Source organism: Theropithecus gelada, chromosome 7b (genome assembly GCF_003255815.1).
Source record: "Theropithecus gelada isolate Dixy chromosome 7b, Tgel_1.0, whole genome shotgun sequence".
Classification (NCBI taxonomy): Eukaryota; Metazoa; Chordata; class Mammalia; order Primates; family Cercopithecidae; genus Theropithecus; species Theropithecus gelada.
Genome location: NC_037675.1, coordinates 7033396 through 7054968, shown reverse-complemented (window position 1 = coordinate 7054968; position 21573 = coordinate 7033396). Strand labels below are relative to the sequence as shown.

The 21573-nt window shown below is 45.2% G+C and overlaps 1 protein-coding gene across 12 annotated transcripts in view; it reads right to left on the bottom strand.

The window, feature by feature from the left end:
* The window catches only part of NTRK3 (neurotrophic receptor tyrosine kinase 3), a 385221-nt gene that overhangs the window by 253348 nt on the left and 110300 nt on the right, over positions 1 to 21573 (bottom strand). For 10 of the 12 annotated variants that reach the window (XM_025392723.1, XM_025392719.1, XM_025392717.1 and 7 more), the window contains 6 exons: positions 19946 to 20014; positions 9329 to 9486; positions 8392 to 8534; positions 7824 to 7965; positions 7026 to 7322; positions 619 to 642 (listed from right to left, as the gene is read on the bottom strand). In XM_025392723.1, coding sequence (XP_025248508.1) covers positions 619 to 642; positions 7026 to 7322; positions 7824 to 7965; positions 8392 to 8534; positions 9329 to 9486; positions 19946 to 20014 — 833 coding nt within the window. The remainder of the gene's footprint in view (positions 1 to 618; positions 643 to 7025; positions 7323 to 7823; positions 7966 to 8391; positions 8535 to 9328; positions 9487 to 19945; positions 20015 to 21573) is intronic. The other 2 variants (XM_025392725.1, XM_025392724.1) reach the window with 1 other exon arrangement.

Genomic DNA, 21573 nt, shown 5'->3' with positions numbered 1-21573 from the left:
TTCCCACCTCCCACGGAGAAAAAAAAGAAAGAAAAAGGAACAAATACAGGTTTCCCCACAGTCCATAAACAAAACCCCAAATTCTTTTAGGATTATCTAGCCCTAGCCCCAAATCACTTATAAACTGAGCCTCAATAACTCCTTTTGAGGACACATGAGCCTATCAGGAAACCTTGTAAGTCAAGCTCTCATGAGGCGAGTCCTGGCCAAATGCTCAGGCTCTTGAAGCAGGTGAGAAACACTAGCAGGTTTATAAGTTCCATATTCTCTCTGCAAGAACAACTAAGATGATCAATAGGGGTCTATTGAGGCACATGAAACCCATGTCCATCCTCACACAGCCCCTCTTTATCCAGGTAAAGAGATCCACAACATTGTCAATGTTAGAAAAACTCCCTGGGGGAAAGTGAACCACAGAGTGATTACCCAAGAAAAGTGGGCTTGGAACTGCCCAAAAAGTATTGCTACCCCTCAGTTCCCTTTCACAGTTCACTCAGATGCCCTCAGCTGCCATGGGCCAGGGATGATGTGGAATAGGAGAGAGGGCTATTTGAATTCAATAGTTACCGATAGTATCAGAATAAATCAGTTTCAAAGCAACAGGTAAAGCAGACTTACACAAGATAAAGTTATCCGTGCTCTCTGCAAAAAAAGGACAAAGAGATAATTAACAAATTTAATAAAAACCAGAACAGACACACTACATGGTCCTAATAGCTATGATCTCTCCCATTCAACATGATTCCCTGTTCCCATGGCAACTGACAAACTAAAATCCATGGCACATCACCTCTCTCCCCACGCTACACTACCACTTTAGGGGGTAGTCCTCCAAAAGGAGAAGGAATGAGAGATAAAGTTCCTGGTTTCAAGGGAGGTGGCCCACCTAGGAACAAGAAACCAAACCAGTTTCATTATGAGATAGGAAATTAAAACCAGACCCTCTGTCTCATTCACAGCTCTGCTTCCTTAAAGACCCAAAGTGCTGGGGATGGGGCTACAGGGTGGCTCCTCTAGACATTCCTTGAAAATGCCAGGTATGATCTCAAGATAAAATTCTTCAAAGTAATATGCAGAGTTGATTCTAGTAGGTCTTTGAGAAGTTCTTGAGAATCCCTCTAGAATCTGCCCATCCTGCAGATGGTAATGTGCTATTTGATCTTTGGTCTCTAGAAATAGCTCACCTAATAATGAAAGCTAATCCTTACTGCACATTGATGAGCCAGGGACGGTGCTAAATGCTTCATGTAACACATCACTCAGTCCTTATTACCATTCTAAGAGGTGGTAGCATTATCCCCACTTAACAGATAAGAAAACAGTCTCATACAGATTAAGTAACTAATTGGATGTGACTCATTTAAGAAGAAATTAGAGCTGAATTCAAATCTCAGTCCAGGCTCTTGTCCACTCTACCAGAGATGCTCAAACTTTAGCACACAACAGAAGCAATCAGAGGGTGATTGCTACCAACATCCAATAAAAGGAGTGAGGATTCCTTGGAGAAATGGGTGATTTCAGGGCTGGACCAGGGAAAGAACAACATGTGCCTGGAATGGATTGCAATACTGAAAAAGTAAGAAAGTGCTCAGAGATTAATGGAGGCCTGGAGACAGGGCACAGAAACCAATGTACAGGGAATCTCAATGGCCCAATGTAGGATCATTTAAGCAATAAAATGATGATAGTCCTGGATTGTTACGGATTAGGATTATGTTGTCCCAAAATCCATATACGGAAACCGTAATCCCTAGTACTTCAGAATGTGACTGTATCTGGAGAAAAGGTCTTTAAAGATGTATTAAAGTTAAAATAAGGCCATTAGGGTGAGTCCTAATCAAATATGGTTGATGTCCTTATAAGAGGAAATTTGAACGTAAACACACATGCACAGAGGGAAAATCACATGACAACACAAAGAGAAGACTGCCATCTACAAGCCAAGGAGACAGGCCTCAGGAGAAACCATCCCTGCCAGCACCTTTGTCTCAGACTTCCAGCCTCCAGAATTGTGAGGAAATAAATGTGTGTTGTTTAAGTCACCCAATCTATGGTATTTCACTGCTGTGGCATTCTTAGCAAACGAATACACGAATTACCAACCATAGAACAATATGAATATCCATGAGTCCATACTGATACAAATAAACAATTCAATACATAAAAGGTGGAAGAATGAAACACTCTTCCTTACAGGAGAATTCTGATTTTTAAATGTAGAAGGAATGATAGAAATAGAAAAATCACCATTTCACAAATACTACAGTAATAATTGTTTCAGGCAGGAATCATCAATGAATGTTAAAATTAGAGTGTGAAAGAAGGATGAGAAACAAGTTATTTATGTAGTTTAAAAATATTATACTGATGACTTACAAAGGGGAAAATCGTCTGTTTGCAGCAGAGGAAACTGGCAGACACCACCTTGACCAAGTGATAAAGTTAACACTCCCAGTACCAAAACCTATTGACATCACACACCCCCGAAACGATGCACTGAGAGGGCAGAGCATCACTTCTGCAGAGTTCCTGCCAAAGATGCACAGCTAGAATTTAATCATTAGGGAAAAAAATCGGAAAATTCCAAATGGAAAGACAGTCTACAAAAAACTAGTATTCTTGGAAAGTTCCAAGATCATGAAAGACAAACACTGGGGAACTGTCCCAGATTTAAAGAGAGTGAGATGACACAGGAGCTCAATGCAGTGTGTAATTCTGAATTGAATCCTAGACAAGGAAAAAGCATCAATGGGACAATCGATAAACTGTAATTCACATCTGTACACTAGACAATAGTGATGGACCAATGTTAACATCCTGGTTTCAATCATTGCATCATGATTAGGTAAAATGTTAACATCTGGGGAAGCTGGACAAAGGGTGGAAGGAAGTGCCTTGTATGATTTTGTAACTTTTTAAAATATGAATTTCAAACTATTTCAAAATGAAAAGTTAAAAATCTTTAAAAATTAAAAAGAAACACAGATTACTAGTCCTCACCTTAGAGTTTCTAATTCAGTAGACATGGGGTAAGTATCAAGATTTTGCATTTCTAACAAGTTTTCAGGAGATGCTGATGCTGCTGTTCCCTTTGGGATGCACTATATCATACTACAGAGCCTCCTGACTCAGCCCACCATGCCCTGAAAAGTAAGAGTATATTCATTCATTCATTCATTCACTCATTCATTCACTCATTGTGGGCCCTCACAGTCTTAGTTCTATTAAGTATGAACCAGCAGATATTCTCTAACTACCTGTGGGGAATAGGATAGTTTCTGTGAGGGAATCCTTCAAAGAAAGTCTTACTTATGGTAAACGCAGTTCGATTGCTTGTTTGTTGTCTATTCTGTATTGTTTTGGGGGATAGCCACAGAGCTATCTTCACATTCCTGGCCATACCCTTCATGCCAACACCCTCTTCTCAATGGCAGGTGACCAGATGCCTGTTTGGGGCAGGGGGAGGATGGAGGAAATGGAAATTCTAGCCTGGGTTTCACAGCCTGAGAGAAGAGAGGGGCCAGATCAGTTCGCAGTTTACATTGATTTGCATATGTCTCATAAGGCTCCCATTTATTAGCGAACATTCTTATATTAGCCAAATGTTTTGGTCAAGGCTGTGAACCCTGTTATCTCCAAATCAGCCTATGAATGTTTAAGGACTTTGCCAGAGCCTGGAAGCATTTATACATCCAGAAAGCACATGAGCTTTGGAAGAAGGAGACATCCTGACTCCTCTCTAACCTATGGGAGGGTTCAGGCATTCAGCCTGGAAGAGGATGGTACCCAGGACTGGTCCTCACCTCTAGCTACACCAGCAGGCTGGGAGGAGAACTTGTCCAGCACACCAAGGAACAATCTGAACGTGAACTGGGGCTGTGCCATGAAGGGAATACACATGTCTCCTACAGTCCCAGACCATAACTCTTCAAGAAGGGCCCCTTCTGTAAATTAATCTTCACCACAACCTTTAAGGTAAAAGCAGGAAGGTGAAGCAATTTGCCTGACATCACGGAGCTGACAAGTGATTGAGTGAGAATTAGAGCCCTGGCAATGTGGTTCCATCACCACTAGCCTAGACTACCTTAAGATTATCTGTTAGAACTTACTAGTTTGACCAGAGAATGACTACTGGTTCTAGAACTCTTGAATTCATCTCAGTTCTACATCCTAAGAATCTTAACATGGCCCACAGCTAGTAAGCCTTTTCTCTGTCCAGATGCACTGCTAAGCACTTGGCAGGCATGACTTCCTTTAAGCCTCGTGGTAACTTAGACAGGAGATATTATCATTCCCATTTCACAGATACAGAAATAGAGGCACAGAGAAGTGATTGCCCTTCATCTAGTACTGACCTTGCACTAAGCCCCATGCTAGGAGCCCAGGCCACCAGATGGGAGGGATATTTGGGAGAGGCCGCAGATGGGATCTGCACCTAAGTCTGTCTGATTTCAGAGTGCCTGCTCTTAGCCTCCATGCTTAGCTGCCTGGAAGCAAAAGAGAAACACACATGATAATCATGATGTTCCACGCTCTCACATCAAAAGAGAAGAGCAAGAATCACAGACCAGCTTTGCATCTAGGCTTAGCTGGGGTGAATTCGGTTTAGAGGGTTATCAAGCATCTCCGCTTGCACCCCCAGATAATTGATTCTCCTGAACATTTAAGCATCTTGTCACTTGGCATGACTGGCCCATCTTTTCCCTGTCACTGCCTTTTCATCACCCATTGATTCCTCTGACCTAAACTCATAAAACAAACAAACCTTCCCACAGGGTGGCCCTAGCAGGTTGGAGATGGGTCTGAGGAAATGACCTCAGGTGAGATGCTTTCTCTTTGAGTTTCTCTGTGACTCTATCCTCCCTCCATCATCCTGGGGCCAGATTTCCACCCAATTCCATGGTAGTAGATTGCAAAGGAGGGAGTACTGGAGTCACCTGGGGGCTTGTTAAAACATAGCTGCTAGACCCCACCCTGGAATCTCTGATTCAGTAGATGTGAGTGGCGCGTGAGAACTTAAGTTTTAACACATTCTCAGGTGATGTGGATGGGGCTGGTCCAGGACCAAAGGTCACTTTTGAGAACCACTGGCCTGAGGCGCACTGATAACTTACTATGGTGACAAGGGTATCCAGAGACTAACAGAAGGGGCTACTGCATCTCATGGGGGCAGAGGAGGTATTTCTGAGATACCTCTGAGGGCTGAGAGGATGCAAAGAATTGCTTCCTCTTGAGATAAAGGAGAGAACAGAGCAGCTGTGTCCACCACATAATCCAACAGCTGCTGCTACCTCACAACTCTCAGGACACCCCTGGTAGAAGGAGCCCAGAAGTGGCTTCTCCTCCCTCCTGAGCATTCTAGGGTTCCCCCCTCTCTGGGCCCCAGAAGCTTCTCTTTGGAAACAGAAGCATTGCTTCAGTGTGCTTCATTTCCTCACCAATAGAGACTTTCCCTCACCAATGTATAGCCTTTCCTCTTTAAAAACAGATTTTATTCTTTCATCAGGCCATAGGCAGGGCAAAAAAAAAGGCATAAAAATCAGTCTTTTATGTCAGGAAGACCTAGCCTGCCCTTGTAGACCATAAGAGCAAAGTATCTCCGCTTTAAAAGCCTCTGCTTCCACAGTGCAGGCCAGGACTCATCTACCTGCTGAAAGAGAGCCCAGTGTGACCCAGGAAGGGAAGTGTCATGGGGGCTTTCACTAAGCATACTGGGGATGATGGAAGTTTCAGACCATGTGGGATTTCCAGGGCCTCAAATATCTGCACATTCTCAACCGCCTCTGAAAAGATGACTCCATCATCCCTGGGACCTCAATGGCAAGAATTTAGCTTCACATGCAGCCACATTTCTCCGACTTCACTCTTGGGGCCTCTAGTATGAGTTCCCTTGCACTGAAATAAATAAGGCCTCCTGGAGCTGCCACACCCTGGTAATTTGTAGACTGTGAAGCTGACTTCAGAAAAACAGATGCTGCCTACTGCTAGCTCTTGCTGCCTCTTCCCTTTGTGCACATGTGTGAGCATGCATGTGCATGTGTGTATGTGTCATATCAGTTTTTACACTGTATCCCATTGGAACTCCTGATTCCTAGGTCTCCTAGTCACTTCCCAAAACAAAGCACCAAGCTCAGCAAAGACCCATGGCTTTATGGACAAAACTTATCAATTGCGGAACCCACAAAAAGATGCTACAATCACTTTCACTAAACTCTTTTGATGTTTTTATCTCCTCCAACTTCAGGAAGATAGTTAAAGCATCTTACCCCAGACAGAAAAAGACAGAATCAACTCCCAAAATCAAAGCAAGCAAAGTTCTTCAGTAATTTCAATAATTTTTCCTGGTCCACTTGACATTAGCACTATTATACGCTAAGGGCATCAGGTATGACCCACAGTAGCTCACCATGGAACAAGAGAGGAATGAAGCCACAGACCTCAGGGCCTAGATCCAAGTCAAACCTTGCCACAGATCAGCAAGTAGAATGAGGCTCAGTTCATTCATCTGTTAAATGGAGGGTTAAACTGGACACACTCTCAAATCCTTTTCAATGGAAAGTCACGGAACCATCATCAGGTGTCAAACCCTGTGACGTGCTTTATATACCTTGACTCATTTAAAAGTCACAGGAGAAGTGTAATCATGACTATTTCATAGAAGAGGAAATTGAGGCTTAGAAAAGCAAACTATTAGGCCCAGAGTCTCCCCACAAGTAAAGGGCTGGGTCAGAATTCTCTACCATTACTGTCTCTGCTTTCTCTACTATCATACAGTATGCTCTAACATGCACAACTGTTATTTCTAAGGAGTCTTGGTTTTTACCATGACAGCTATTGGAAAATTGAGACTCTATCCTTGTTTACACCAGATGCGGCTGGTGGTTGCACATATTCCAGTGTGTGTTTTTTTGCCCGTGATAGCAGTATGAGTACTGATGTTGCTTCTCCTCTCAAGCTACCATGCCCCACCTCCTAAGCTTGTAGAAAGAATCCGTACACCTCTGAGCCAGCTACACTGCCCTCACCTGGAAAGGGCTCCTTGAGGAAGTGGCCATTGATGGTCTGGTTGGCTGTACCCAGTGGGTTTTTGGCAATGAGGGTATAGTTGCCATTGTTGTAGTGGGTGGGCTTGTTGAAGAGCAGGCAGCCCTCAGAAATCTCTCCCTCCTGGTAGTATTCCACATGGATGATCTTGGACTCCCGCAGAGGTTGCCCATTGTGCAGCCAGTGCAGTGTTGGTGGTGGGTTGCCACGCACCACAAACTCGATGCAGTGCTCCAGGCGCAGCTCAGGCTCCTCCAGGCTCACCACCCGCGGGGGATCTGTCAAGGGAGAAGCCAGCTGAAATCCAGGACACAGAGTCTACCACCACCCGCAGTAGCCTTCCAGCAACTAAAATGGGAATCCCAGTTCTTCCCCACCCACTCTGAAAAGGCTGAGGGAAGCAGAAGTCCCACCACAATCCCAGCAGAGGGGAAGAAATGTCTGTCTTCATCCAAGCTTCCTAGATCCACCTTAGCTGGAGGGCTCCCTCTTGGGACCTCTTAGGGGTTTAATAAAAGGCAGAATAGGCCAACTTAGAAGTGTCCTGAAGATGTAGTTGAGTTGGAGCCACACCATCGTCTGAGGGACAAGGGTGCTCCTTCTGGAGTTTTTAATCCAAGGACTTACTTCTCAGTCCTGCGCTACAAGAGTCCTTCTGTCCCCACTGGTAGACCAGCTCACTGCTCTAGCTCAGCCCTGGCAACACCTTGGCCCCTTTCCAGCCTCCTATGCCAGTTCTTCCTCACACACAGCCATCCCCCATAATAATATGCACTTACAGTAGACAGTGAGGGCAACACTGGCATTGCTCATGCCCACCACATTCTCTGCAATGCATGTCAGGGTGAAGCCATTGTCCTCACTCGTCACATTCACCAGCGTCAGGTTGATGGCATGAACATTGGTCCAGTTCAGATTGGTCTGAAAACCCCAATAAAAAGGTAACAATCAAACAGCCTCTACAAAGATGGCTCTGCTACCTAATCCCCAAATACCTTTAGGAATCAAAAGGAAAGCTGAGCAGAAGGTGAAGGAGATCTTTGTGTGAAAGCACACCTACCAAATGCCAGGCTTCTCATAGGCAATGGTTCAGGCCATCCTCCTATTAACCCTATGAGGTGAATGGTAGTTCAATACTATGCCCATTTTACAGAAGCAAAAACTAAGTTACAGAGAAGTTGAGTAGCATGTGTAGAGCAGAATGGCTAGAAAATATTGCAGCTGCATGTAACTCAAGTCTATGTGTTTTCTCCTATAGTAACAAGACCACAAATTTTCCCTCTTCTTCAAGACTACAATGTGATCACTCCCTAACCTCCTGATGGGGCTCAAGCCCAGGATGCCTACCTGGTGAGTGTTGATGGACTGCAGCCCAGTGACTATCCAGTCCACATCAGGAAGGGGTGATCCAGAGCCATTGCAAGTGATGACAGCATTGTCACCCTCTCGTACGGTCAGGTTGACGTGGCTCACGCTGATCTCAGGAAGGTCTGGGAGCCAGACAAAGTGGGTGAAAAGACAGGCAAACACTTACTACCCAAAGGAAGCTCTGTCCATAGGCCTGATGGTGGCACTTCTTGCCTTGTTCAATAATGACTCTAACACCACCTGCTTGGGTTCTTGGAAAACCCACAAATCCAAGACGCTTTCCATCACCTCCCCAGTAGACATCAGAACTCAGAATTGAAGCCCATGCAGCTGTAGTCTCCCACATTGCAGCGGGAGGTGGAGGGGTGGGGGCAGTGCTCAAGGAATGCATTTCTGGCAATTAAGCTCAATGGCATCATTACACTTTGGGTTCTGGTTATCTAAATAATAGTGTTTCAGTCTCCCATTGGGGAACTTGCTTAAAATTCAGATTTCTGGGACCCATCCCCAGACATTCTCAAAGTCTGTGGCTGGGCCCAGAAATCTGCTTTTCTGGAAACTCCTTAGAAGGTGCTGCCACAGGGAGTCCAGAGACCACATTTTGAGATACACTCCTTCAGCTTTCGTTGACAGGTAACTCACAGAGGGAAAGGGAATCTGGTATGATGAGAAGGAGCACATTTAACTCCTGTCTGCATTCCTGAAACCAATCTTCCTATGGCTCGTGCACAAAGGGACAGGAATGACCAAGAAGGGGAATGGTTAGTCAGGAGATCTGCACACAACTGCAGAGTTCAAGGCTGGAAGGGTATTTCGAAAGGAAGGCTCTGGCATCCCAAGGTAACATCCACCACCATCTCTGGTGTCTGAGGGATGCCTCCCTGGAGCCAGCTGGGCCAGGCGGCCACTCACTCACCACACTGACTGATGTTCATGCGGAAGAGAGGAAGCTGGGAGCCATCAGCGTTGATGCAGTAGAGGTTCTGGTTGTTGAGCTTGGCCTCCCCCTGCTCCTGCCACAGCTGCATCCAGCGGATGTCACAGCTGCAGTTGAAAAAGTTCTGCTCCAACCTCCTGTGGGCAAAGAGAGAGGGGAAGGGAACCTCTGAACCGAAGATGGCTCAGAACCTTCCCAGGGCTATGAGGACAAGAGGGACACTACCTGTTCAAGAATTAAGGGGAGGCGGGATTTAACAAGGTTGCAAAAGAAGTGGAAAAATCCTTGTAAGTCCATAAATTATAGTTTTAAAACAATAAACTCAATTTGTTAAGAAAAGAAATCCAGCCAAGCGCGGTGGCTCATGCCTGGAATCCCAGCACTTTGGGAGGCCAAGATGGGCAGATCACAAAGTCAAGAGATTGAAACCATCCTGGCCAACATGGTGAAACACTGTCTCTACTAAAAATGCAAAAATTAGCTGGGCGTGATGGTGCACACCTGTAGTCCCAGCTACTCAGGAGGCTGAGGCAGCAGAATCGCTTGAACCCAGGAGATGGAGGTTGTGGTGAACCGAGATCATACCACTGCACTCCGGCCTGGCAACAGAGCGAGATTCCATCTCAAAATAAAAAAAAAAAGAAAGAAAGAAAGAAATCCACCCCACTTATTGCAACTGTCTAAGAGATCCTTTTAAGGAGACACCAGTGGCTCACACCTGTAATCCCAGCACTTTGGGAGGCTGAGGCAGGCAGATCACGAGGTCAGGAGATCGAGACCATCCTGACTAACACTGTGAAACCCTGTCTCTACTAAAAATACAAAAACAAAAAATTAGCCGGGCATGATGGTGTGCACCTGTAGTCCCAGCTACTGAGGAGGCTGAGGAGGGAGAATGGCATGAACCCAGGAGGTGGAGCTTGCAATGAGCCGAGATGGCACCACTGCACTCCAGCCTGGGAGACAGAGCAAGATTCTGTCTCAAGAAAAACAAACAAACAAACAGACATCAGCTCGAGATGTTCCTCTTCTCAAAACCCTCCAATGGCCTTCCATCTCACTGAAAATCAAAGTTAAAGTCCTAAATAATCTGCACCATTCTCCATCATCTCCCTGACCTCATCTTCCCTCACTCCCTCCTCCTCTTCAGCCACACTGACCTTGGTGTCTGAAAGGTCACCTGCTTGACTGGTTTGTTCCTACCCCAGGACCTTTGCACTTGCTGTTTCCACTGCCTGCCAAGCTCTTACCCAACATCTCTACAAGGCTGGCTCTCTCAGTCTAATACTGCCCAGTCCCTTGCCATGCTATATTCGTTTTTCTAGAATTTATCACTACTGGCATCACTTCAAATATTTATTTTTAATTAGTTTGTTTATCTGTCTCCCTGAATAAAAATTAAGCTCCATTGAGGTCAGCAACATTGCCTGTTTTGTCCATTCCCTAACCTAGAACTGAGCCTGGCATATAAATTCTTGTTAAAGGACATAGAAAAAGAGAGAGAATGAGACTGGCTGACTCTCCCTGGGGGAGTAGGTGGTTATCTATTTCCAAGATATGCTCAAAGCCCTTCCTGAGACCAGCTTTATTCTTCCATAAATCCAATAAATTCTTAATAAGCACCTGCTCCATAATTGGCCATGGGCTGAGTGCTGCTGACACAGAGATGAAGAAGACAGTCGCTGTCCTTCAGAAGCACTCAGCCTGGTGAAGAAGAATGTTTGATAGGGGAAGAGTCACCTTCAAGGACCTCCTTCTCCACTGATTTTCCTTGTGACTTGAAGCAAGTCACCTCCCCCCTCAATGGGATTATTAAGGAGAGGATGAACAGCATTAATCAATCCAAAACTCAGAGTAAAGAGCACCGGATAAATCTGAATGCTTGGATCATTAGAGGAAACATGATTCTCTTTCTGGACCATCAAGGAGATGAATCTGTTGGAATGCAGAGGGAGGGGCACTTGGGCACACCACACTAAGACCTAGGATATTTTTGACAACTGGCAAACTCCAAAATAGTTAAGCATGCATCAAAATTAATCAGCTTTCAGGAAAATGTGAGGCCCCTGGGGAAAGGAATCAGTGCTTTCTAGTTACTAAGACACCAGAGGCAGAATGTGTAAATACCCCTACATGGTATCATCCTCTTAGCCTAAAAGTACTCTCTGCACATGGTACTCTGTCAGAAAGGTGAAGGAAACGGAAAGAACTCTTACTGAGCCATTTGCTTCTTACAACAACCCTGGGAGATGGCCAAAATTGCAAGGAGGGAGGGGCCCTCTCTGATGTTTGGAGGGGTTAAGTCACATGTGCAAGGTCCTTTGGCTGGTGTGCAACACAGCACAGTTTCAAACCTCATTGTGCTGGACTTCAAAACTCATGTACTCTCCACCCCATCTGTCATGTGCAAGGCATTGCTGGGTGCATGGGAGAAGCAGAGCGGAGCAAGCTAGGAGCCCTGACTTCAGGAGCTCATGTAGGCAAAGACCAGGTTGGCGGGGGGAGGTGGCACAGGGGCTGGGGGTAAGTAGAAGGAAGTAACAAATGCAAAGGGAAGTTGAAAGTAAGGTGTGAAAACAGAAAAGAAAGGCTTAGTAGGACAGAGAATGTGTTGAGGAGTGCTGGGAAATATAGCTGGAAGGGCGAGTGGAAGCCAGATAGTAGAGGACTTTTACTGCCACATCAGGAAATTTGGAATTTATCCAGGAGGCAGGGGAAAACCATTGAGGCCTCTAGAACTGGAGAACAATATGAACAAAGAAATCTGTAAAAAGAGAAATCCAACAATAAAGTACAGGATAAGCTGGAGAAGAGGAAAACTAGAGACTGAGAAGCCAGTTAGGATTACTTATAAACAAAGGGTCAACATGTACAGTTGTGTAGTTTGAGCATTTCTCAAAGTACTCAACCAAAGGGATAAACAGAGGATAAAATCCACTCTGCACACTCTTGGCCGGACCCAGCTGTAACCCTGACCCACAGCTACATGCATCCAGATGGGGCATCTTTTGTAACTCACACATAGGCACCATATAGACTGGCAGGGTCCAGGTCAATTCTCAAACTTTTAGTTTCAGAACTCCTTTCACTCTCCCAAAAAAATTACTGAGGGCCTCAAAGAGCTGTTGTTTATGTGAGTCATGTCTATCACTATTTACCCATTAAAAATTAACCCTGAGAAAGATGTAACACTCCAGAATACATTAGCACAAACTCCATGCCTCATCAGAGCCATGATGTTATCACGTCCTGTGGCCTCTGGAAAACTCCACGGTACGCTCATAAGAGGGTGAGAGTGAAAAAGGCAAATAATGGCTCAATGTTACTATGAAAATAGATTCTACTTCACGGTCTCCTGAAAAGGTCTTAAGGCCCCCCAGGACACCCTGGATCACCACTTGAGAACTGCTGCCTAGTTAATACAGGCCTAGAGTGGAGTGAGAAAAACTGGAGAGAGGGAAGAGAAGATCCAGTAAACATCACAAGGAAGGCAAAATGGTACGTGGTGCTTTGTAGGGGATAAAAGAAGAGGCAAAAGTGAAAGATGACCCCAAGATTTTAAGCTCCAAGAGACAGGAAATCAATGGCAGGGAGAACTGTCTTTGGTTCAAAACAGAAGAGAAAGAACCAGCGAAAAGGAAGAGAGGACACATTAGAAATGAGGTTGGGATGGGGGTGAGGCTGGGGAAGGAGAGATCAAGCTCTTAGAAGGAGAAAGGGAAGGATGAGGTCAAGAAGCCTTGGAGGTGTTGCCTTGGGGTTATGTCAAGATGCCTGTGTGACTGGACATGAGACACAAAAACAGAAAAGGTAGGCAGGAAAAAATGAGAGGGAAGTAATAGACATTATAGGATCATAATACTAGCATCGCACTCGCCATAGTGCCAACACTAGACTAAATGCCTTCCACGCATTATTTCACTTAACCCTCACGAAAAGGAGAGCAGAAGGTCAGATGAGCTGCCCAGTGTGTGCAGGAAAGAGAGGCTGGAGGAGGTGGTGTGGTGTGGGCTCACACTGTGGGGGCTGCAAGGAGAGGCCTGGCCACCCTGCTGGAATGACAAGGAGGGTCCAGATGCTTGAATATATGCGAACTGAACCAGGTCAGCCTGGATTTTCCCAGCTGCTCACTTGACAAGATGCAGTCATTCATTATTAAGTAGGTGTAAAAATACAAATTATCCACCTGGGTGGAAAAGACTAGACAGGCGAGGGGCTTGGCTGCATTGCCGCAAGTCACACAGCACTTGATGTGGTGCTGCTTCCCGTCTGGTACCTGCACTGCTGCACATCCCAGCATCTCATGGCCCCCCAAAGGCAGACAGCATCAGAATGTCCTGAGGCTGGCCGGAGAATTAGGTGAGATGTTTGGAATGTGCCAAGGATGCTGCCAGGCAAAGGCTTTGTACAAATTTTCTGCTTCCTTCCATCCTTTCCCCCCAGGGTCCTGCTTACAGGACCTGATCCAGCAGCTGGGATGCACCCTGAAACCTGGTCCTTTGTTCCAACTGAGTTTACGGGAAACTGCAAAAGACCTGTGGGGCTTTCCCCCCATCCCTCTGGACTGTCCTCCAAGAGAACAAGACACATACACAGCAGAAAGCATTTTGAGTCTTAAAACAATGACACCCGGCTGGGCGCGGTGGCTCAAGCCTGTAATCCCAGCACTTTGGGAGGCCGAGACGGGTGGATCACGAGGTCAGGAGATCGAGACCATCCTGGCTAACACGGTGAAACCCCGTCTCTACTAAAAAATACAAAAAACTAGCCGGGCGCGGTGGTGGGCGCCTGTAGTCCCAGCTACTCGGGAGGCTGAGGCAGGAGAATGGCGTAAACCTGGGAGGCGGAGCTTGCAGTGAGCTGAGATCCGGCCACTGCACTCCAGCCTGGGCGGCAGAGCGAGACTTCGTCTCAAAAAAAAAAAAAAAAAAAAAAAAAAAACAACAACAAAAAAAAAAAAACAATGACACCCTAGACAGCCCACTGAGCAAATCCACAATCGTCTGTATCTGGACAAGAGAGGATTCAAATGGTGAGGTGGGCAAGAAGCAAAGACCGGCACATCCTAAGTCTAAATGATGCTGTCCATCTTGTGTCCCTCCTCCCATTGAACCAGGTCTCAAGCAGGGGAGCCTTTAGCCAGGGCTTTGGGGGCAGTCCTGTGGAACCTAAAGCATGGCTTTCCAAGCTTCATGAATAATGCAGGTGGTTCCATGAATAATACAGCAGCAGCTGCTGCAAGGCAAAGCTTACCAACATCCAGCCCTTGCCCCAAGATGGCCTGGGGTGTAATCGCAGGGCCCTGAGGGCTCCCCACAGATTAACTCAGCCCCATCTGAGCTTGTAAGGATAGGCACTTTGCAGCACAGCCAAGGCCACCACTGGGTATTTAGAAAACACTGATTCCCTCCGGTCATCACTCTAGTTGTTTTCTTCTTCCCTGCACAGTATCAACAATGCCAGTGGCAGTCCTGGGGCCGGGCAGTGGAAAATGAGGAGGGGACCCAGATCAGCCAGGACAGCCCTGCTGTCACCCAGTACAGGATTCCCAAAAGATGAAGACATCAGCACAGGCCTCCTTGAGATAACAACAGTCAGATGGTAGGAAAAGCACACAAACCAAACATCTGAGTTGGGCCAGCTCTGTCGTTTCGAGTGAATATACTGGGTTTAGTTGTGTCCTCCAAAAAGATATATCCAAGTCCAACCCCTAGTACCTGTGAATGTGACCTAATTTGGAAATAAAGTCTTGGCAGATGTAATCAAGTTAAGGATCAAGGGATAAGATCACTCTCGATTTCAAGTGGGCCTTAAATCCAATGACTGGTACCCTTAAAAAAGAAAGACATGCTGGGCACAGTGACTCACATCTGTAATCCCAACATTTTGGGGGACAAAGGCGGGCAGATCACTTGAGGCCAGGAGTTCGAGACCAGCTTAGCTAGCATGGTGAAACCCCATCTCTACTAAAAATACAAAAAAATAAATAAATAACTGGGCGTGGTTGTGCATGCCTGTAATCCCAGCTACTTGGGAGGCTGAGGCAGGAGAATCACTTGGACCTGGGAGGTAGAGGTTACAGTGAGCCAAGATCACACCTCTGCACTCCAGCCTGGGCTACAGAGCAAGACTATCTCAAAAATATAAAATGAAATAGAAAAAGAAAGAAGATGAAGATTAAAGACAAAAAGACAGGGATGGCAGGCATATGAGATGGAGTCAGAGGTTGAAGTGATGCTGCCACAAGCCAAGAAACACCAGGAGCCATCAGACACTGGAAGAGGCAAGGACGGGTTCTCCCACAAAGGCTTTGAAGGGAGTATGGCCCTGCCAACTCCCTTATTTCAAACTTCTGGCCTCCAGAATGGTGAAACAATAATGTTCTATTGTTTTGTTTGTTTGTTTGTTTGTTTGGTTTATTTTTTTGAGACAGAGTTTGGCTCTGTCGCCCAGGCCAGAGTGCAGTGGCGCGATCTCGGCTCACTGCAAGCTCCGCCTCCCAGGTTCACACCATTCTCCTGCCTCAGCCTCCTGAGTAGCTGGGACTACAAGTGCCCATCACCATGCCTGGCTAATTTTTTGTATTTTCAGTAGAGACGGGGTTTCACTGTGTTAGCCAGGATGGTCTTGATCTCCTGACCTCGTGATCCGCCCGCCTCGGCCTCCTGAAGTGCTGAGATTACAGGCGTAAGCCACCGTGCCCAGCCTGTTCTATTGTTTTAAGCCAGCAAGTGTGTGGTAATTTGTTAAAGCAGCCTAGGAAACTAATACAGCAAATAACTTAACTCTCTAAGGTTCTCTTTTAACACCAATAAAATGGGGATCATTGTGCTCGACCTTCCTTCTTCACAAATTTATTAGGAGGATTCATGATAATGTATGTTAGCATGATCTGGGAACAAAAAGAAACTACTAAGAGGCCAGAAATGATCACTATAGTAATACTATCACTAACATTATTGTTTAGTGACGTCTCCAAGAGCTGTGGAAAGTTTTCACAGCCAAGACTGGGAAGAGAAATGCACCAGGACCAGCCCTAACCCATCCCCGCTACTGAGTTAATATTTTACCAAGTCGATTAAATCTTCAAATGATACCAGAGGTAATTATCACTTTCCTTTAAAAGAAAATGAAATACTCCAATCTATTTTAATCATGTCTGCTCCGTGCATGCAGGGTATTCAGAGAAGCCTGTTCAAGATAAATTAAGGGTCCTTGGGGCACTGCTGGAGTGTTTCTGTGTTGTGGACCTCTGGGACCCACATCCTCTGGGACCTCTTGCCATTGCCTAAACTGTATCTTGAGATTCAGAATCTAAGCTTCTTTTCTTCCTAATTCATTCTTTATCTCTAAGACAATCTCTCTGATTCTTGCTCTGATTTTTGGACAATCTTCTCCACAAGCAAAAAAAAAAAAATCATCTTGCCATAACCAGAAACTTCTGAGAGCACTGCACAATGCCATGTCAAATTTTTCCAACCTGTGCCACTGAAACCATGCTGGCTACTCTAAGGCAGATCATGGAAGATGCTTCCAATTCACTCAATAAGAGGCACACCCCCCTGGACAGAGGGGAAGTCATGAGCCAGGGGCTTGGTCAAGACCATCCCCCTCACCCCACAAAAGTAAATGAGAGAAAGTAGAGGAAGGGTCTTGGTGCACTGCAGGAACTCTGAGATGGTAACCTGTTTGTTTGTTTGTTTGGTTGGTTGTTTGGTTGTTTCCTTTGATTCCATTCAAGGGACCCGCCATCTTGAGAGGGGCTTCTGGAAGGAGAGGCTGAGCATGCAGGGTGTGTTGCTTGAGTCAGGTGAAAGAAAGAGCATCATCTTTGGAAACAGCAGATCGGATCAGGGTAGTGATAATAATAAAAATCATAACACTCATTCCCAGATGTACCACTTACTAGCCATGTGATCTTGAACTAGCTGTTTAACTTAGCTAAGCCTCAAATCCCTCATTTGTAACACTGGTTATATGGCTACCTCCCTGTGGGATTGTTCCAAGGATGAGACAGAACCTCACACACATGAGGTGCTCCAGATGTGCCTCTTCCTTCTCCTTCTGCCCTACTGGAAAAGTCGTGGACACTCAGACCTTCCATTCTTATAGCAAGGATCCTCTACTGGGCAAGGGGCTGGTTGGGGTACAGCAGAGGTCCTTAATGATGGAAAGAAACATGCTAAGGAATTGTTGTGCACCCTCTACCTCTTCTGTCCCTGCAGAGGGTCACTTGAAGTCTCACACTTCTGGTCTGTGGCTTTCCTGGCTCCACAACGCACTGAGCCCTTTCTCCTCCAGGGCCAAAATTCTTTCTTCCTGGAAATACCCAACCCATCCCACACCCCAGCCCACAGGCTCCATCGAGCAGACCCTGGCAGTCTAGATGGCTCATAGCAGATGGCGCCATGTGGACTAATCAGGAAGTCAGACAAGAAAATACTACCCCCTTTTCCATTTGCCAGGAACTGGGATTGTTTGGATTTTAATCATAGCCACAGCTAAGAGCCAACACGTGGCCCCTCCAGCCAAAAGATAAATTTTTCTCTCTCAAGATTTAATTCTTCCTCAAAAACTAGACCCCTACCAGGGCGACTGCTCCTTAGAAGGGGGGCTTCTTTATTCTCTAATATAATTTTTTCTTAGTTAACAATATGACAGAAATAAATGTACCATGGACATGGTGGCACTCACACACTGACTCACACTGGAGGGAATGTCCTCATTCCTCCATAAGTCACATCTAGCTCACTGGTGTATTGATCCCAGGCAAAGATGAATGCAGAATCCCATGATCCTCTGGGAGAAATCTGACATTTTCTTTAAATATATATCCACGGAATGACTGTTTCTAAAACTCCACGAAACAGGTCACCAGGGCAGCAGCACACCATTGATTTCACATCCAATAATTTTTTAGAAAGAGCACTGAACATTTTCTCAATAATTCAGCCAACAGCAGACCCCCTGTGTTCCCTGGAGAGATGCCATCCCTGGTCTCCTGAAGATGAAGGGGTGACGGGTTCCAGAATAATTACATGCAAGACACCCAAGAAAGAGATCCTCCAAGGCCCTCAATCAGTTCTAGGGTAACTTCAGAAAGACCACAATCATGTCTTTTTTTTTTTAAATTATCGTAGAATAGATCCTTGTGTTGGAAACAGACTGAAAACATTGGGAGATAGTTGAGCACAGTGGTCAAGGCTTTGGGTCCACACCCTGCCACTATTCAGTGAGTGACCTTAAACAGGATACTTAACCTTGCTAAGCATCTTAGAGTCCTCCAAAGTGAAGTGATAGTAATAATTCCTACTTACAGAATTGCCATAAGGATTAAAGTAAATTAAGTATACAACTTAATAGATTGCTTGGCACAATGCCTGGCACAGAGGAAGAACTCAGAAATCAGTGTTAGTAGTAAATTGTAGTAGTCATGTTAATTTATCTTTTCCACCTACAGTATACAAGGTCATCATGGGGTAATAGGTTATTGGGATGCTTGATGTAAAGCATCAAGAGCTGGGTCTGAAAAGGTAAGGTTTTGACACATCCATGAAGTCAGGTCTTGCTAGGTGAAGGGAGAACAAGTTGAAAGGCCAACGGCATAGGCAGAGGTCCAAGGTCATTGCCTCTTGGTAGAGTAAAGCAATCTGCATTCAGTGAATTTGGATCTGCGTCACCAAATAAGAGGGAACACATGAGTGGTGTCTCTGGAACCCTGACTCCCTAACTTGATCCATGCCTCAATTCCTTTTCAATTTATTGCTTGATTTATACCCTCAACATAATATGATGTCCTTCATGCACAGAGATGACCCCGATGACTCACTCATCAACATGAGTTATTTTTTCCAGCAGTGGTCATGAATGTTCACTCATCCAGCTTACATCTGTTTGTGCAGAATGGCTGGCTGGGATAGGGGTGCCCTGATCAGCCTTGGACCACAGCAAGGCTAAGCAGTCCACACGCAGATAGAAAAAATATATGGCCTCCTCAAACCCCTTGCATGTCAATACTCAAGCCAAATAAGCTGAAGAAGATTATGAGTGGTGAAAAGACACGTACTTTGAAGTCAGAAGGTGTGGGTTCAAGTCCCAGCTTGGCTAGTCCCTAGAAATGTGGTCTTAGTTGAGTCTCGCATGTTTTTCTAGGGCTCAGAATTGTTACCCATAAAATGCAGAGAATAATAATATCTACCTCTTATGACTCTTATGATGATAAATCTAAGGTTATATAAATGAAAGCATACCTAACAGTCTATCAAGTTACATACTATGAATGTTATTTATTATAAATTCTTTATTATAAATATCTATACTATTATAACTAATTACCTACAGATCACAAAATTAAGTCATGATAAGAGAAGAGACTCCTGTCTTCTGAAATTGACTGTGCCCAGAAAGAGCATCAGAAGTCAAGCGACAGGGTTAATTGCTGTCACTGAATATGGTACATTCTATGTCAACCAACCCAAGGAGGCTCTTCAAGTAGATGTATGCTCAGCCTTCAGGTAGTTCCATTGCTTGACACTTCTCCCCATTCACCCATTACCAGCACTTCAGTACCTGGACAGTCTTCAATACCAAACTTACAATTCCCGAAGACTCAGCGTCTGGAAGAGCTGCCACGAGAGTGTGGTGAGCCGGTTACTTGACAGGTTTCTGCAAGATTGACAAATAAAGGGAAATTTTTAAAACAAGTCTGGCACAAATAATGCTCTAGGTAGTAAGCTTAGTCATTTCACTGGAGCCTGGCTATGTTTTCCCTCTTCTTCATTCTGCTAGGCTAGTGATACATCTGCTAATAGTTGAGGCCATAGATCAGGTTTGGATAGGCTTTTGAGGCCTTTTAAAGGGCAAGATTTTATAAATCAAAGAAACCATTAAATTATTATGGTCATTCTCCCATATGCCCTCCCCACAATAAAAGTTTACAGAGCCTTTGTGAAGCCATCCTTCTCTAAGAGGACAGGGAGTTCTCAGGGTAGATAAGCCCGCTAGCATTCTTAACATGCACACAGGTCGAAAAACTCTGCAGGTCACCTACAATTCCATTTAGCCAGTGTCTCTCCCAGCAAACATGCCCACCAATGATCAAGACATCAGCCTTTTGTTCACACGTCTGTTCTCCTCCTAATGGCTATTTAATTGTTCTCATTAGGATGTACAGGGGAAAGGAGCAGCCATTAGTCTTCTGGATAAAAGAAGAAACACGCCCACGGTTATTACTTTGCCAGGCTCAGCAAACAACTTTTGATGTGATAACAGTCCTTAAAGGCAGCAGTTAGACACTGCTAGAATTGAAGTGGCATCCCAGGAACAATGTACTCATCTACTGATGGGAACAAATGGCAGTGCTGATTCCATTTAGGTAAATATCTATCCACACAAACATGATGTGTGTATACTTGTGTCTATTAAACCTGTAGGTACTAAAGGCAAACACAGACTCTTGTTTATACACATACATATGCTTACACACACACCTATATTTAGATGACTTCTACAATAAATATTTATTGAGGCTCCACTGAGGAATGAGGGGGTCGACCATTGAGGGGGAAGGGAAGTTCTCTCTGGAATCTTATATTCAAGTTAGAGATGAAAAGCAGAAGGAAGAGTATCAACACCGTGATATAAGTAACTGATACAGGAGTGGGAAGGGCTCAGAGAGAAGTGCCTTCTGAAAAGGTAGCATTGGTCCTGAGCCAAGAAGAAGAAAGAGCTGAGTACCAAGGGAGGAGTGTTTCAGGCAGTGGAAGTAGCAAATGTCAAGGCCTGAGAGATCCAGGGGATCAGGAAGGAAGTCAGTCAGGAAGGACTGAGGAGTGCTTTGGGATAAGTGGGAGAGGGATTCACGCCACACTTGTTGGCCATAGGGAGGAGTTTGGATTTGATATTAAAGAGTGGTGGGAAGGCATTGGATGGTTTTCAGCAGAGAAGTGACATAGTCTAATTACCATTTTTAAAAATAGAAGGCCAAGACTGGAAGTTGGCAGGCCAGTTAGGAGGCTGCTACAGTCTTCCAACCAAGAGAAGGGAGTGGAGATAATCAAGTTGATGGATCAAGATAAGTGTTAGAGGTAGAGCTGCCAGGATTCCTATTGGATTGGATTTTGGAGAGGAAAGAGAACTGAGTGGCCAGGTGAATGGTGACATCATTGAGTGGCCAGGTGAATGGTGACATCACTGAGTAGAATGAGAAAGCCTGCCAAAGGATC